The sequence below is a fragment of the Carcharodon carcharias genome, chromosome 23 (genome assembly GCF_017639515.1).
Source record: "Carcharodon carcharias isolate sCarCar2 chromosome 23, sCarCar2.pri, whole genome shotgun sequence".
Taxonomy (NCBI): Eukaryota; Metazoa; Chordata; class Chondrichthyes; order Lamniformes; family Lamnidae; genus Carcharodon; species Carcharodon carcharias.
Window position 1 is genome coordinate 13433641 of NC_054489.1, and position 16236 is coordinate 13449876.

Here is a 16236-nt window from a genome sequence, read left to right on the forward strand (position 1 = left end):
CTCCTCATTGCTCACTTTCCCATCTACATTGTGTCATCAGCAAATTTGGCAACCATTACATTTGGTCCTTTCATCAAAGTCATTGACATAAATTGTAAATAGTTGAAGCCCCAGTACTGATCCCTGTGGCACTCTACTCGTCACATCACGCCAACCCGAAAAAGGCCCATTTATCCCTACTCTCTACTTTCCTGTTAGCTAACCAACCTTCAGTCCATGCCAGTATATTACACCCTACACCATTTTTTGTAGCAACCTTTGATGTGGCACCTTGTCAAATGCCTTCTAGAAATCTAAGTACAGCACATCCATGGGTTCCCCTTTGTCCATGTTGCATGTTGCTTCTTCAAAGAAATCCAATACATTAGTCTAAGGTGATTTCCCATTCACAAACCATGTTGACTCTGTTTGATTGCATTGAGGTTTCTAAGTGCCCTGAAATAACTTCCTTGATAATAGATTCCAGCAATTTCCCAATGACAGGTGCTTAAGCTAACAGGCCTGTAGTTTCCTGCTTTCCATCTCCTTCCTCTCTTGAATACAGGAGTCACATTTGCTATTTTCTAATCTGACGCACCCTTTCCAGAATCTAGGGAATTTTGGAAAATTAAAACTAATGCATCTACTATCTCAGCAGCCACTACTTTTAAGACCTGACCTGGGGAATTGTTAGCCTCTAGTTCTAATAATTTTCTCAGTATCCTTTCTCTGGTGATTGTAATTGTTTTAAGTTTCTCCTTCCATTTCACCCAACAGCCTATATATCCTGGCGGTTGTCGCTCCCCCTGATATAAGAAGAACGGTAGCCAGCAAGAACGAGCGACTCCATCAAACATCAGGTGAAAGGCACCCTCTACATGGTCATACACCTACACCCAGCTGCCTAAAGTCAAGGAAGAGCTTCATGAACAGTGTTGTTCCGTTACAATCAACCCCATCTGAAGCCCGCATCACCTTGTGGAAAGACCGGCTCGCCAGTCTCAAACAACCCCCAGCGATAGAAATTCTACCGGATGAAAGCCTTCACCCAGGAGCTAATTGCAACTGGGCAACCTGGAAGTGCCTTAACAGACTTAGGACTGGTGTAGGCCGTTCAAAGGTGTCACTAAGCAAATGAGGATTTACAACCAGCCCGACAACTTGTGAATGTGGAACTGAGCCACAGACTATGCAACATCTCCTACAATGCCTATCGCTAGAGGAACCCTGCACTGTTGCAGATCTTGCCAAATTCAACAACAAGGCGCAAAAACGTATCCAGTTCTGACTAGGCCATTATAGACTGTCCGTGGACACGATAAGAAGACCTCCTGATTCACAATTATTTCTGGAATGTTAATTGTATCCTCTACAGTGAAGACAGATACAAAATATGTTCAATTCACTTGCCAGTTCCTTACTTTCCATTATTAGTTTCCCATTCTCACTCTCTAGAGGATCAGCGCTCACTTTACTTACTCTTACTATATCCGTTTTTATATTTCTAGCTCGATTTCTCATATACTCTATTTTCTCTGTCCTTATAAATCTTCTCATCATTCTTTGCTGTTCGTTATATTCTGTCCAACTTCCTGACCTGCCACTCATCTTTGCAGAGTTTTACACTTTGTCTTTCAACTTGATACTACCTTTAAATTCTTTAGTTAGCCATGGATGGTGCATCCTTCCTTTGGAGTCTTTCTTTCTCACTGGAATGTATCATTTGAGTAGTCTGAAATATCTCCTTAAGTGCCTGCCTCTGCATCCCTACTGACCTATCCCTTAACTTGATGCCCCAGTTCACTTTAGCCAGTTCTGTCTTCATGTCCTCATCATTGCTCTTATTTATATTTCAACCACTAGTCTTAGATCCACTCCTCTCTCCCTCAAATAGAATGAGAACTTCAATCATATTAAGATCACTGCCTTCACTATGAGGTCATTAATTAATCTTGCCTCATTGCACATTATTAGATCTAATATAGCCTGATCTCCAGTTGGTGCTAAAACGTGCTACTCTAAGAAACTGACCCCAAAACACTATAAACTCATCATCCAGGCTACCTTTGCCAATCTGATTTGTCCAATCTACATGTAGGTTCAAATCATCCATGATTATCGCTATACCTTTCTCACAAGCCCCCATTATTTCCTGCTGTATATCCCATCCTACACTGTGGTTAGTTAGGGGCCTATAAACCACATCCACAAGTGACCTCTTACCTTTACTATTTCTCATCTCCACCCAAACTGAATCTACATCTTGATCCCCAAAACTAAGGTCATCTCTCTCTCTATTGGACCAATGTCAACCTTAATTAACAGAGCTACCTCCCCCCCCCACCACCTTTTCCCAGCTTACTGTCCTTTCTAAATGTCATGTACCCATGAATATTCAGGTCCCAGTCTTTGTCATCCTGCAGCCAGGACTCTGTAATGGCTATCGGATAATATCATAATTATTTCTATTTGTGCTGTCAATTCATCTTTTTTGTTATAAGTGCTATATGCATTCAGATACAGAGCCTTTTGTTCTGTCTTGTTACTTTTCTGTAATCGCTAGCCTTATTTGCTGATGCACATTAGGTTTGTACTCTCTGTCCCTTCCTGCCACACTCTGATCATCATTTCCCTTATTCCTACCTTGATCTCTTGCCTTGCTGTCTTCTCTATTTAATTTATCACATCTTCCTAAACTTGATCCCTTGCCCCCACTATTTAGTTTAAAGCCCATTCTACCACCCTAGTCATATGACTCACCAGAACACTGGTCCCAGCATGGTTCAGGTGAACACCATCCCAACAGTATAGCTCCCACTTCCCTGGTATTGGTGCCAGTGTCCCATGAATTGAAACCCATTTCTTCCACACCAATCTTTGAGCCACAATTTAACTAATCTAATCTGATTTACCCTACACCAATTTGCTTGTGGCTCAGGTAGTACTCCAGAGATTATTACCATTGAGGTTCTGCTTTTTAATTTAGGCTATAGCTGCTCCTATTCCCTCAGCAGAACCTATTTCCTAGTTTTACCTATGCCTTTGGTACCTTTGCGAGGTTTCTTGCTGGGGCTGATGGCAATCACCTGTTGGTGTGGAAATCATTGCCAAGGCGGGTGTAGTATTTCTCAATGATCACTCAGGCGGCTTTCTTGACCGTCTTAGTCCTGACCACGACCACTGGATCCTTCCCCACCCCCCCCCAATTAGAAGTTCCTCTCCAGCCCAGAGCAATTGCCCCGAACCCTGGCACCGGGCAGGTAACATAGCGTCTGGACTGCTGCTCTTGGCTGCAGAGAACTGTGTTTGACATAGGGTAAACAACCAGCCCCTAGAAATGAGGCATATTAATGGGTGCTCGGAGGTGGGGGACAGTCCTTGTCAGGCAGCTGCCTGATCTTCAGATGGAGGAAGATGAGGGAAGACTGGGGGTAAAGTTTCCTAACACTTCAGCTACTGGGCAGAAAGCTGCTGCCACAAGCTACATCAACACACTCTGTGCCATCTGTACGTCTGTCCTTGGGCTCAGGAAACCCCACTCTTGCCTGTCACAGGTCATATGCTTTCCGTATCTGTTTAGCTTATGTATCATATCTGAAGTTGCTTCTTAATAAACTACCTTAATATCAGTATTATGAGCTCTCGAGTGCCCATTTTGGGTAATCTGTGACTCCTGAACCAAAACCTTACAGGATTTCCAGCATTTAGATTTTATCCTCAAGACTTATACTTGGTCACTCTTTACCCAGGGGCTTAAGAAAAACGAATCCCACCCCCAATGACTTCTGGTAAGATAATGGTGGCAGCAATTTCCAGCTCTGTTGTACCCTGATGCAGTGGACTCCCTCCTGGTTGACTTGTAATTGGTATCCATGGCCAGGATTTTTTGGATGGTAGAGTTTCCTTTCCTGCCAGCTGAGGAGTTGGTGGCAAACACATCCCCACCAATACTGACTGCCCACAGCCATTTCACACTCTAAGGAGCTAAGCTATCGGGGGAACCACTCCATGCCTGGACACACTGGCCCTCACTTGGGAGGGAGTCCCATCTGTGGGATCGACTGGCCAATCTGATTGGCCGACAGCTCTCTAGCCCCAGCAGCACCACAAGTTGCAGTGGACAGGACTGGGACTGCAAGCAGTCCCCAGAGTCCAAGTTCCAGGAGCCCAGGGCCAGGTAAATTTTGGTCTTCAGGTGGGAAGGGAAGGTGAGGCTTGGGGAGGTGGGAAGAGTGGGGTAAGGGTGTTGAAGAGGCCGGAGAGGGAGGAATCACCCCCAAGTGGCCAGGCCTTTTGGGCAGGTTGGGGGCGGCAGATGTTAAAAGGAGGCTATGATGGAGGCCCCTCCCCTTTCCCACTCGAGTTGCACAGGTCCCTTTTTGGGTTTCGCTTCTCGTCCCACCAGCCTGAAAATTGAGACTGAGGGGGGGGGAAAGAAACAGGAAATGTTGAATACTGGGATGCGGGCAAATATTTTTATTTTAAATAGGGAAGGTTGAAAATGATTAAAATATGGAAAATAAAAAATGTCTGTGGCTTATGTACTCTTGTAGAGATCTAACTGGTCTATAGTGGCAGCTGATTAACTTCGACCAATCGGAAACTTAAAGGTTCACAACAGAATGAGACACACTGCCAATGCAATAAATGGAATCACTTACCACAGCAAATCAGTACCAGGTCAGTCAAGGCAGCTGTGGGAGGAATTCCTGATCAAAAAGTACCATTTTCTCAATTTTCTGTTCTTGGTGGCGTATGGTTCAATATTTCATCAGCTGCCTGCCCTTCCTGCCTCAGCACCTCGCCCAAGTGATCACTCAGCGAATGTTGGCATGCTATTTAGCCTTGGAGTGCATCGCCATCAATCGTAATCCTGGTCTTGCCCAATGCAATTCCTGAAATCAGCCAAATCAGCAAAAACCCATCATCTTCTGCCCTTAATGGCTCAATACAACCCCAACAAAGCACACTCACTCGCTGGGCTACCAGAGGAGCTTTGCTCTGAAGTGGTGCTGACTTTACTGGGGTTGATTGTGTGATGGGGTTGCGCTGGCGGGGGAAGCAGAGGTTTGGGAACCTGCCAGTTCCAATCCGCACTTCCTGTGTCACTCATGATGGGATTTTGATCCCAGAACCAGCCTTATTATCCAAACCGACTTTTGATCCTTGGTGATGCTGATGTAGAAGAGTAAATTGCTATTCCAGGAAACCAGCATTTGCCTCATCAGCAAAGACGACTATGCGTAATTGTAGAATAAATATAACTTTATTCTTTTGCCAGTAGACTTCATGAAAAGTTTAACAGTAACTTCTGCACAGAGAAAGCCTTGTTATAGGAAATCTTACTGTACAGTCTGACTCGGTACACTAACACATCCATGAACAGAACAAGAACTCGCCATTAACAGTGGAGGTGTCAGGTTAATGATTCAACTAAATGTGTAACTGTACCTTTTAATTTGATAAAACCACGGGTGGCTGTTTTACAATAGAAAAAAATTGTGTAAAATATGACACTGAATTGGGCCACATTGCCACTTACAAACAGAGAGACAGAGATGTGCTGTCACTGGGCTGGGAGGAAGGTGGGGGAGGGGCGTGCTGGAAGGATTTCAGTCACAAAGTAGAGCGACAAGATAACATCCGTGAACAAGAGGAAAGTACACTGCAGCCGGGGAGGGAAAACTTTCATCACGACCTATGACTCACAATGACCCAAACACTTATGCCCCATCAGTTCTGGGTCACAACCAGGAATACATGTCATCTTCCTCTTGTGCATTTCAATGACTGCAAGACATTACTGGGAAATATGCCACCTTTTCACTGTGCCGGTTTTGAGCAGTTTCAGATGTTTGGCCACACATGCCATGCACTGAAAATTAATTTGTAATACTAACAATGACCAGTGAGTGGCACTATTTGCTCACATTTGCTGTGGTTGGTTACGCAGCATGGGAAAATAGGCTTGGGCTGAGACTGCGTCATTCAAATCAAGAGATAAAATTCAAATAAATATTATATATATATATAAAAACTTAATACTGAGCTGCGAATTCTCCTTATAACGAAAACTGGAGCCACTTGAGGGGAGAATTTGCTCAAAGATAAAACCTGCGCAAAAAAAGACTTTAAATCTGGTAAAGCATCAACCCTGCACCTTCCTAAAGCATTTTTCCTGGAATAGGCACCGGACTGGGAAGAGGTAGGCTGAATGGCTAGCGTTGGCTCTTTTTCTGCTGTGTTTTCCAGAGATTGTTGAACAGATATAAATTGTACAATGTTAGGGCGCTTTTACTGAGAAGCCCAAATGAGATTATCCAAACTTTCTGTAGGAACCTGTGAAGTGTAAATTTGGACGCACTGTGTATCATTCTTTTATTTAACTCTTGTGAAACCCATGAATAGCCAGGGTGGTGGTGGTGGGGGGGGTTGCGGGGGGAGTGTGTAGTGGTGGGTGGGATGGGTGCAGTTGCTGAGCTGTCTCAACAGCAAGGGTGCAGGACTTTATTGAGGCACAGGCAAGGTATGGATTGTGTTGGATTTCAGATCAGGCGAGTTTGTCTGCTCTCTCAGAATCCTACATGGAGCTTCCAGGAGTTAATGCCTATTGTACCGATGTTGGACCCCTGTGTACCTTGCTGCTGCTGTGCCGTGGGTTATGCTTCAGGGAAAAGACCTTTGACTTGCACAAAACAATATAACCCCACCACCCCATCCACAATGCTGATCCACGAATGATGGTTGTTCATCCCAACTGGGTCCATGGGAATGAGGGCCTGTGAATTCTCTTGTCTCTGACTGCAACTCTCAGGTCCTCCCCCTCCCTCCCAAAAATCTGGATTTGGGACATGTGTGGAAAAGCAAGCTTTCTCCTTTTACAGTATCCAATGCTCATGGTGAGAGGTGCCTATGTTAAGTTATCAAAAGGAAAATTCAGCACGAGGTCTATCTTTCTAGCCAATCCCAGAACCCAGAGCATCTCTTCGGGCCAGCTGCATTTGTGAATCGAACCCTTGCCTGTCTGGTGCCAGGCCAGTGTTCCTCAGTCAAGTAAATATGTTTCAGTGTTTGCCGGATAAATTTATTTATTTAAAAAAAAGATGCCTCGACTGAATCTCATCCCAGGCTGACAGCCCAGCGATTCCCCCCAGTTCTGAAGATACCTTTTAACCTTCACAACTAAACAGAGGACCTCGTTTCCTTATCCTCCTAGCTTTTCGCCCTGTCAAAGTGATTTACGTTCTGTCACCAGCCGACAAAATCCCATCATCTGAGACCTCAACATCCACAGAATAAAAGACCTTGATCTTTGTTGGAAACAGCCTCACACACTGTGAGATCTTGGGCCTGTGATTGGATTTCTAATTTTGACAAAGGGTTGAAGGTCAAAATAATTGCCTCACAAACTGATGTGATAAAACTCATCAATAACCCTTCCTCCCCGCACCCCCCCACCCAATCTCATGGTCCAATCTTTCTAACAGAGGAACCCAGGTCGATTGAAAATGGTTTCAGTTTATTTGGCTTATTTTTTTTCAGTCGTACACTTGTGCAAATACTTAGCCGAATTGTTTTCACAATTTGAGAGGGCTGTTTGAGCTGCATCAGTGTGCCATCACTTTAACTCTCACAAGGCCAGTCAGACCTGATGGTGCCAGTCAGACCTGATGGTGCCAGTCAGACCTGATGGTGCCATACTGGTCTGGTTTGAGAATCTGAATTCGGCATGGACCAAAAAAATCTGGAAATCAAACGTTGGCACCAGTAAAAGTGACCATGAAGGGGTTGGATTGCTGTAAAAACCCAACTGGTTCAACTCGCCTCCTTTAGGGAAGGAAACCTGCCGTCTTTATCTGGCCTATATATATGACTCCTGTCCAACAACAACGTGGTTGACTCTTAACTGCCCTCTGAACCAGCCTAAACAAGCCACCCAATCATATTGAACCTCTCCCCAGTGATTCAAGAAAGCTGCGCACCATCACCTTCTCTGGGCAATTAGGGGTGGGCAATAAATGTTGGCCCTGTCAGCGATGCCCTCATTCTGAGGAGGAATATAAAAGGAATAAAAGAATCCAGGTTTGTGCCTTGTTGGAAGAGTGGTTTGCCCGACTTGAGTCGAGATTTGCGAGTTGGCGAGAGAGGTAGAGAGCAGACGGACAATGAGCTTTGAAGGAGTGGTGTTTCACCTCAGCCTGTGGCAGCGCACTTGTATCCAGTTAGGCCCGTTTCACTCTTAAGAAATGCGCATGGCTTCAAACACGGCAGCCTCAAATATCAAAAATTCCAATGCAGTTTAAAGCGTTAACTATAACGAGATTTCTGAGAGTCAAACAAGGTGAGGTCGAAAGGTGATCGATCATTCTTTCGAATGAACCATCAGAACATCCTGAGCACCGTGCAGGTCTATGTTCACAGTACACCACGGTCAAATCCTGAGAAACTCAAATTCCTTTTTGCCATTAACACCACTGGATGTGACTGAACCTCCTGTGCAAACTGCAGTCAAATTAATCCACCGACAACTTCTCAGGTTGGTATATATGATCAGCGAGGACAAGGAAAGGTTTGCTATCTAAAACGTTCCCCAGCCCCACCGATACACTTCACCATGGTTAAGAGTTGGCGCACAATCTCAAATCCAGTCAATTAAAGCCCAAAGATACAGGATCCTTCTCAGTCAACAGGTCTGAGCTGTATTTGTGACCCCTTTTTCGGTCCCAGAACAGGGATTGGGCACCATCCAGTCCAGTCCATCTCGATCACAGCAAGGGGCATGAAGCCTGGCCCTGACGTGTGATTGCACATGCACGTACATACATGGCTCCCTTGCCGTGCAGTGGCCTGGGAGGGATATTTGAGACCTACACAGTACTTCAGAACAATGCTCTCTCTCAGAATAAATGTGCTTAAAATGAACATCCAATCAACAAAGGCATAAAAGAAAAGATTGGAAACCTCTTGTGAGTACATTAAACAGAACAGCATATTTACAGACATCCCTAGTGTAACCTAGTTACCTTCATTATCTTCCAGCTCGTATGCAACTCATTTCAAAAATGTAATGACACCATCATTCTTATTCCTTCCTCCTCTGGTAAATCCAATTTAAACAGTTCAACAAAAATAATCAGTTAAATGTTTCATTCATATAAACTTTTTTCTTTGTTCAAATTCCTTGTTTTTGGATGCTACTGAATTTTGCACCGGTGATCCAGTCTATCAGCTAGTATTATATGAGATTATGAAAGATAAACAAAAGGAGAGGAAAAATATTTCAAAAAAAAAACACAAAGGGTCTTCATAGTTCTCTCCTAGCGTTAAATCAAGCATGTTCTAAACCCAGAAGCTGAAGGCTTGCAGAGCGGAGCAGAGTCTGCTTCAAGAATAGTTGATTCTTATTTCGGAGGGGTGTGTGTGTGCGCGCGCGTGTGTGCATGTGTGCATGTCTGTGTTTCTGTGTGCGTGTGTCTGTGTGTCTGTGTGTGTGTGTGTGTGTGTGCGTATGTGCGTGTGTGTCTGTGTGTGCGTGCGTGTGCGTGTGTGTGTGTGGTTCATCTCTGTTGCTCAGCACAGCCCTGAACTCAGTGTCCATCTCAGTTAAGCACGTTTGAAAGAGCTTCCAGCGTGGTTAAGCACAGTGTGTTAAGTTCCAACTCAGTTCCAACCGCCTTCCACAAGCTGCAGAGTATGTGGCAAGCAATACTGTGGCTCTCCTGTGAACACTTCACCTTTTACAAACACGTCAAACGTCCATGTGAGTGAGAGTCCGACTCACTTGCTCCTTCTCCTAAAGCTATGGTGACTGAGTGTTCGGGCTGCTGCTGGTGGAGCTGGGGGACATGCTTGGGCTGCTGCATGGACGGGCAGCACTGCTTTTGCTACAAGGTGAGGAGGAAGGGTCGATGCCGTCGGAATTCTCCAGCATTTCCTGAATGAGTGGTGGCATAGATCCGGGAATCTCCATTTTGAGGGTGATAACCCGCTCAGCTCCTGGGAACACAAGAGAGAAACACGACCATGAAACTGAAGACACAGAGAAAAGGGGGCTGCAGCAATTTATTACCAAATATCAAGGGGTGGCACTGACCCAGTCAAGGGACACCAGCAGGACAGGATTGTAAATGAGGCACAAGTAATTGAAGTAAAAGTTTTCTTCTTTCCCCTGTTCAGTTTTCTTGCATTTTGCAATCATTGCACTTAATAATAATTAAATAGTCTTTATAGTTTTTTTCCTCTTTGCAATCCATAAAGGGATTTGATGTTTTCTACATTAAGGCACTTTGTAAACGCGAATGGTTGTTTGTTGGTGATAATGACGACAATGGGGTGAGACCATGGTCCTGAGTGGATGTTTAATTGTTACATCCAAACATTGAGAGAGAATAATGGGGGTAAGATTTTTGATTATGCCTCCAATAAAGTGATAGTGAGCTGTGCTTTATTACCAACCCCTGAGCATTAGTGCACTGATGCCATTTGCTTCATATGTATATACATACATACATATATATATATTTTTTATTCATTCATGGGATATGGGCTTCACTGGCTGGGCCAGCATTTATTGCCCATCCCTAATTGCCCTTGGGAAGATGGTGGTGAGCTGCCTTCTTAAACCGCTGCAGTCCATGTGGTGTAGGTACACCCACAATGCTGTTAGGAAAGGAGTTCCAGGATTTTGACCCAGTGACAGTGAAGGAACGACGATATGTTTCCAGGTCAGGATGGTGAGTGGCTTGGAGGGGAACCTCCAGGTGGTGGTGTTCCTATTTATCTGTTGCCCTCATCCTTCTAGATGGTAGTGGTCATGGGTTTGGGAGGTGCTGTTGAATATATAATAAATAAATATATATATATATATATATATATATATAAAACCCGTCGCAATACATTGTCTGGCTTTGGGGATTCAATGGTGCAGAGGTGTGTACAGTCCTTAAGGGTGCTTTACACAGAGTGTGGGATAAATTTGAAAGAATGCAGCCATTTAAAGATGCATGACCCTAGGTTTAAAACAATCTTTCAAAGGCCTCAAGTAATTTTAATGTATACGCTGAACTTTGTCAACTAATGTTTGGTAGGAAACTTAGTCTGCATCCAAATAATGTAGCATTTCTGGTATAATGCAGTGACTGAAAGATCAGGGGGGTCTATCCCCACTGAGCTAAAATGAGATTGTTAGCCTCCGCGGTCCAATGCATCTCAGCCCTATTCACAATAGTCACAGCACAGTCTGTGTATTGGTTTTATTTTTGGTTGACCATCCTGCACACTCACCTTTGGCACTGATGCTGCGCAGATCTGTGATCTTCATTAGCATTTTTGGGAACATGTGGGGCTTGTTCGGTCGCCTTTTCCTCACATAGATCTTCAGGGCTTCCAATAACGGCTCCTGCAGCTTGTCCACTTTCTCTGGCTCCTCCAGGTCCTGACGGTCTACAAAAGAAAAAACCCCATTATTATTAGAGAGCTTTAATCGCTCGCTTCCATCCTCATATTCCTCAACTTTCTCAGTCACCCTCTCGCCATCAACTACATCAGTCAGTTTAATGTAGACAGAGCATGTAGGAGTTGTGACAATCTTGTACTTTCCCCATCCAAACTTGTGCTTAGTACCGTGTGCCCATCCCGCTGTATTTGCTGATCTACATTGGCTCCTAACCTGGCATTGTCCCGATTTTAAAAAGCTTGTCATTGTTTTCAATTACCCCCCTGGCCTCCCCCTTTCATATCTCTGTCACTTCCTCCAGACCAAAAACCCTCTGTGATCTCTGCACTGCTTCAATTCTGGCTTCTTGTGCACCCCTGATTTTCTTACCCCTTACTCCCCCTCCCTGTAAGATGCTTCTTAAAGTCTACCTTTACGACCAAGCAGTTCTGATATCTACATTAATATAAGACAGTCATAAAGAAATCCAATTGGGAATACAGAAGAAACTTTTTTACCCAGACAGTGGTGAGAATGTGGAACTCGCTACCACAGGGGGTGGTTGAAGCGAATAGTATAGATGCATTTACGGAGAAACTAGACATGCATATGAGGGGGAATTGAATAGAGAGTTACGATGGTAGATTTATGTGAGGAAAGATGGGGGAGGCTCAAGTGGAGCATAAACACCAGTATGAACTGGTGGGGCCGAATGGCCTGTTTCTGTGCAGTATATCCCATGTAATCCTAATGTGGCTCAGTGTTGAAATCTGTTAGACAATCATGCCTGTGAAATGTCTTGAGCCATCTTACTACACTGAAGGCACTAAATGTAAGCTGTTCTCATGCAATTGAGCAATATCAGTGAGGCAAATTATCATATTCTTCTGGATAAAAACAAAAAACTGCGGATGCTGGAAATCCAAAACAAAAACAGAAACAGAAATACCTGGAAAAACTCAGCAGGTCTGGCAGCATCGGCAGAGAAGAATACAGTTGACGTCTCGAGTCCTCATGACCCTTCAACAGAACTAAGTAAAATTAGGAAGCTGGTACTTCTACCCAAAATCCACAAACAGGACTGTCCCGGCAGACCAATCGTGTCAGCCTGTTCCTGCCCCACGGAACTCATTTCTCGCTATCTTGACTCCCTTCTCTCTCCCCTTGTCCAGTCCCTTCCCACCTACATCCGTGATTCCTCTGACATCTTATGTCACATCAACAATTTCCAGTTCCCTGACCCCAACCGCCTCCTCTTCACCATGGACGTCCCATCCTTCTACACCTCCATCCCCCACCGGGATGGTCTGAGGGCTCTCTGCTTCTTCCTCGAACAAAGGCCTGAACAATCCCCATCCATCACTCCAAATAAAAGGTGTGGCTATGGGTACCCACATGGGCCCCAGCTATGCCTGTCTTTTTATGGGGTATGTGGAACATTCCTTGTTCCAGTCCTACTCCGGCCCCTTCCCACAACTCTTTTTCCGGTCACCTTCATTGCTTTCCATTTCTCTCCTGGTGTTTGACAAGGTGGTTACTAAAACTCGCTTTCACAGCCATATTTCTTTTGTCTGTGACAGCTTTTGGTTATCCCCACCTATCACTGGCTGCTTGTCCCAACACCACCACCCCACCCCCCTTAAACCAGCTTATATTTCACCTCTTTCCTAATTTTACTTAGTTCTGTTGAAGGGTCATGAGGCCTCGAAACATCAACTGTACTCCTCTCCGCCGATGCTGCCAGACCTGCTGAGTTTTTCCAGGTATTTCTGTCTCTGTTTTTGTTTTGGAGATTGTTCTGGATGTTTATTGATGCTTTCTTTTTAATTGCCAAATTTCGACTTCAGCTGAGCCAGAATCCATTGACACAGAACTGAGGGATACGGTACCCATATGGCCACTTTCCATGTGCCTTCTGATAGTGTCAGATGATTATTTAACAGTGGGGTTCATCATAGCCTAGACTAATTCTGTTCTCATCTGACATTCACACATACTTGTACATTCCGGCGGGGGCAGGGGTTTTTTTTTTACTAACAGCAATTAAGTGCAGAAACCCAGGCTGATTTCTATGCTCTTTACCCATGGGTTGCAATGGCCAATCTTACCTCTTCAATTGACCATTCCAGCTAATTCACACTTGCTGCTAATTGAACCAGATATTTCAGTCTATATGAGTTAGCTTAGGCGCCAATGCAGAATTCAAAAGCTTTCTTAACAGCTGTAAAGGACAGCAATACTTCTTTATGAGTATGCGAGTCTCCAGTTTTTACAATGAATAGATTAATGGAGAATTTCGCAGGTAGATGCCAAAGAGAAGTCAAAAACTCAAATTAGTAAAACTGCAGACACAGAACCGAGGGATATGGTTCCTCAGAAACATCTCAGAAACATTTATACTTCTAAGCTAACTGTTGCTTCAAACAGCATTCCATGACTGTGCCATTGCAGTGTCTGTAGCCAGGTCAGCTCTGGTGAAGACCCACATCCACTGGGAATTGAATAGAGAAAGTGCTCATGCTCGAATCACTTATGAGCCTTAATAGCCATCAGTCAGAAAGGACATCATCACCACTTCTGTCTGGATTGGGTTCAAACCCAAATTCCAGCTGTTAAAAGGACAGTGTTCATAGACTATATATCTGATAGGCTATCCACCCATCAGATGCAGAAACAGGTTCTCATTCCAACCCCGCCCTTTGGACAACTTGATCCCAGGACCCAGGAACAGTCAACATTGATGCCGTTCTCAACCATCATCCACATATAAGCATATTACCAGAGAGTAGTCTAGAGCAGGAAGTCAGATTGACTTTTACTTCCTTAACTCAGAGGGCCTGAGGTAGCATTGCTGTTCTGGCTGAGGTCAGCCACTAAAAATTAAAGGTTGAGTCTGGGATCTTTGTGGTCCACAATGCTTGCTACTTAACCTGGGGGAGTTATTTTCTGAGGTTTTAAACAATGAGCACAAATTTGCAATCATTGTACTGATCGTGTGAGGAATGAAACTGCACCTTGAACCTCCTCCTGCGGCTAAACGTAACAAAGAAATTTCAAGCGTATAGAAGCTTAAAATAATGTTTCTCAGCTACTTCCCTGAGATTTCAAAAATATGCCTATCTCAGCCTTAAACATACTCAATGATAGAACATCCTCAACCTTCTGGGGTACAGAAGTCCAAAGATTCACAATGCTCTCAGTGAAGAAGTTTCTCTTCATCTCAGTCCTAAATGATTGGCCCCTTACCCTGAGACTATGCCCCCTGTTCTAGATTCCCCAGTCAGAGAAAACAACTTCTCAGTATCTACCCTGTCAAGTCCCTTCAGAATCCTGATCTTGAGATCGTCTCTCATTCTTCTAAACTCCGAGAAGAATAGGCCCAATTTATTCAGCATCTCATCATAGGACAACCTCTTATCCCAGGAAACAATCTAGTGAATCTTCGCTGTACTGCCTCCAATGCAAGTATATCCTTCCTTAAATATGGAGACCAAAATTACACTGAGATCCCACAGCAACAATGAGATGAATGGCCAGTTGACCCGATTTTGATGTTGTTGCTTGGAGATGAATTGTCCCAGGACACTGGGAAAACTCCTTTTCCCTTCCTGAAATATTGCTCTGAAATCTGAACATCAATCTGAATTACATGCAAAAGACCTGGCAGCTCATCGGAAGGACAGGTTGCCATAAACGCAGTAGTCCCTGCAAATGTCAGGTTAGATTGTGTTCTCAAGTCCTGGAGCAATACTTTAACACAGATCCTTCCAAGGTGAGAACGCTACCAGCTGAGCCAATATTGCCATAAAAGAGGGGTACGGGTTAATAAATATTAAGGGCAAAACATTATTTGAACTGCTATTTGTTTACATCTTGTTGACGGTGTTTCACTCTAATAGTTAATAGTATTACTACCTACAGATGAAACATCAAATTATGTGCTAATAAAACCACATATTACAAATGCCAGAGAGTGAAGCAAGCATGCATGATGCACTTCTGTGTTAAACAAAACATGTTGAAAAAACTGACTATTTTCAATTATCAGTGCACGTTTAGACAGGATCAGTTAATGGATTTGAATGACCAGCTGGCAAACAAGTCTCAAATTTTTCCTCTTTGCTGAATACCAACTGGACCAAATTGCTCATCGGGACATGAAAAGCTATGGATCTTCCCTTTAAATCAGGATGCCAGCAGTGCACTACGGCTGTATGCTGTTACTGTCTTTATTGTCCCTCTGCAGAAAGCAGTTTAGATGCAATGGAGCAAATTTGAGCCAAAATTCCAGGGACCAGATTTTTAAAAAATGAAGCCTGTGTTGTATTTTGATCTGCAAACCGATTTCATCAATGACAGTCACATTACAGCTTTCTCTGCCTCCCACTCTTTTTTTCAGTGGTTCATCTCTTTTGCAATGCGAGCAGACACCTCAATGCAGGGGAGGAAACAGTGACAGAATTAATGTGGCACTGTCAAACCAATTTATTCAGTTTCCGGTAGCGAGCTTTTCTACCAACAGCAGAGCAGTAAGGCACCACTCCTCCAATATTTGTTGAGATCACCAAACAAAAATTTAAAGTAAAACTGTCAACCTTATGTCCCAACTTGTTCAATGTTTTAATTTTTAGATTCAGCCGTCCAATCGAGTTACAATTTCATTTTGGCCTTCTGCTATTTTTTCTTGTTGGTGTTCACTACTCGTAACCTTTGTCAATGACAAGTTGCTGTGATGCTTCCCCTAAGCAGATACCTGTGAGCCACAGTGCAGTTAGCAGGTTATTCAAACTGGGCAGGTGGCAATCCGATTTTCTACACATCCG

General features: G+C 44.0%; 1 protein-coding gene across 13 annotated transcripts in view; it reads right to left on the bottom strand.

Annotated features, from left to right (window-relative positions):
- Positions 1-5226: 5226 nt before the first annotated feature.
- raraa (retinoic acid receptor, alpha a) overlaps positions 5227-16236 on the bottom strand; it is a 533901-nt gene continuing 522891 nt past the window's right edge. For all 13 annotated transcript variants that reach the window (XM_041173626.1, XM_041173629.1, XM_041173637.1 and 10 more), the window contains 2 exons: positions 11263-11421; positions 5227-9975 (listed from right to left, as the gene is read on the bottom strand). In XM_041173626.1, the coding sequence (XP_041029560.1) occupies positions 9779-9975; positions 11263-11421 (356 nt within the window). In that variant the 3' untranslated portion in view covers positions 5227-9778. The remainder of the gene's footprint in view (positions 9976-11262; positions 11422-16236) is intronic.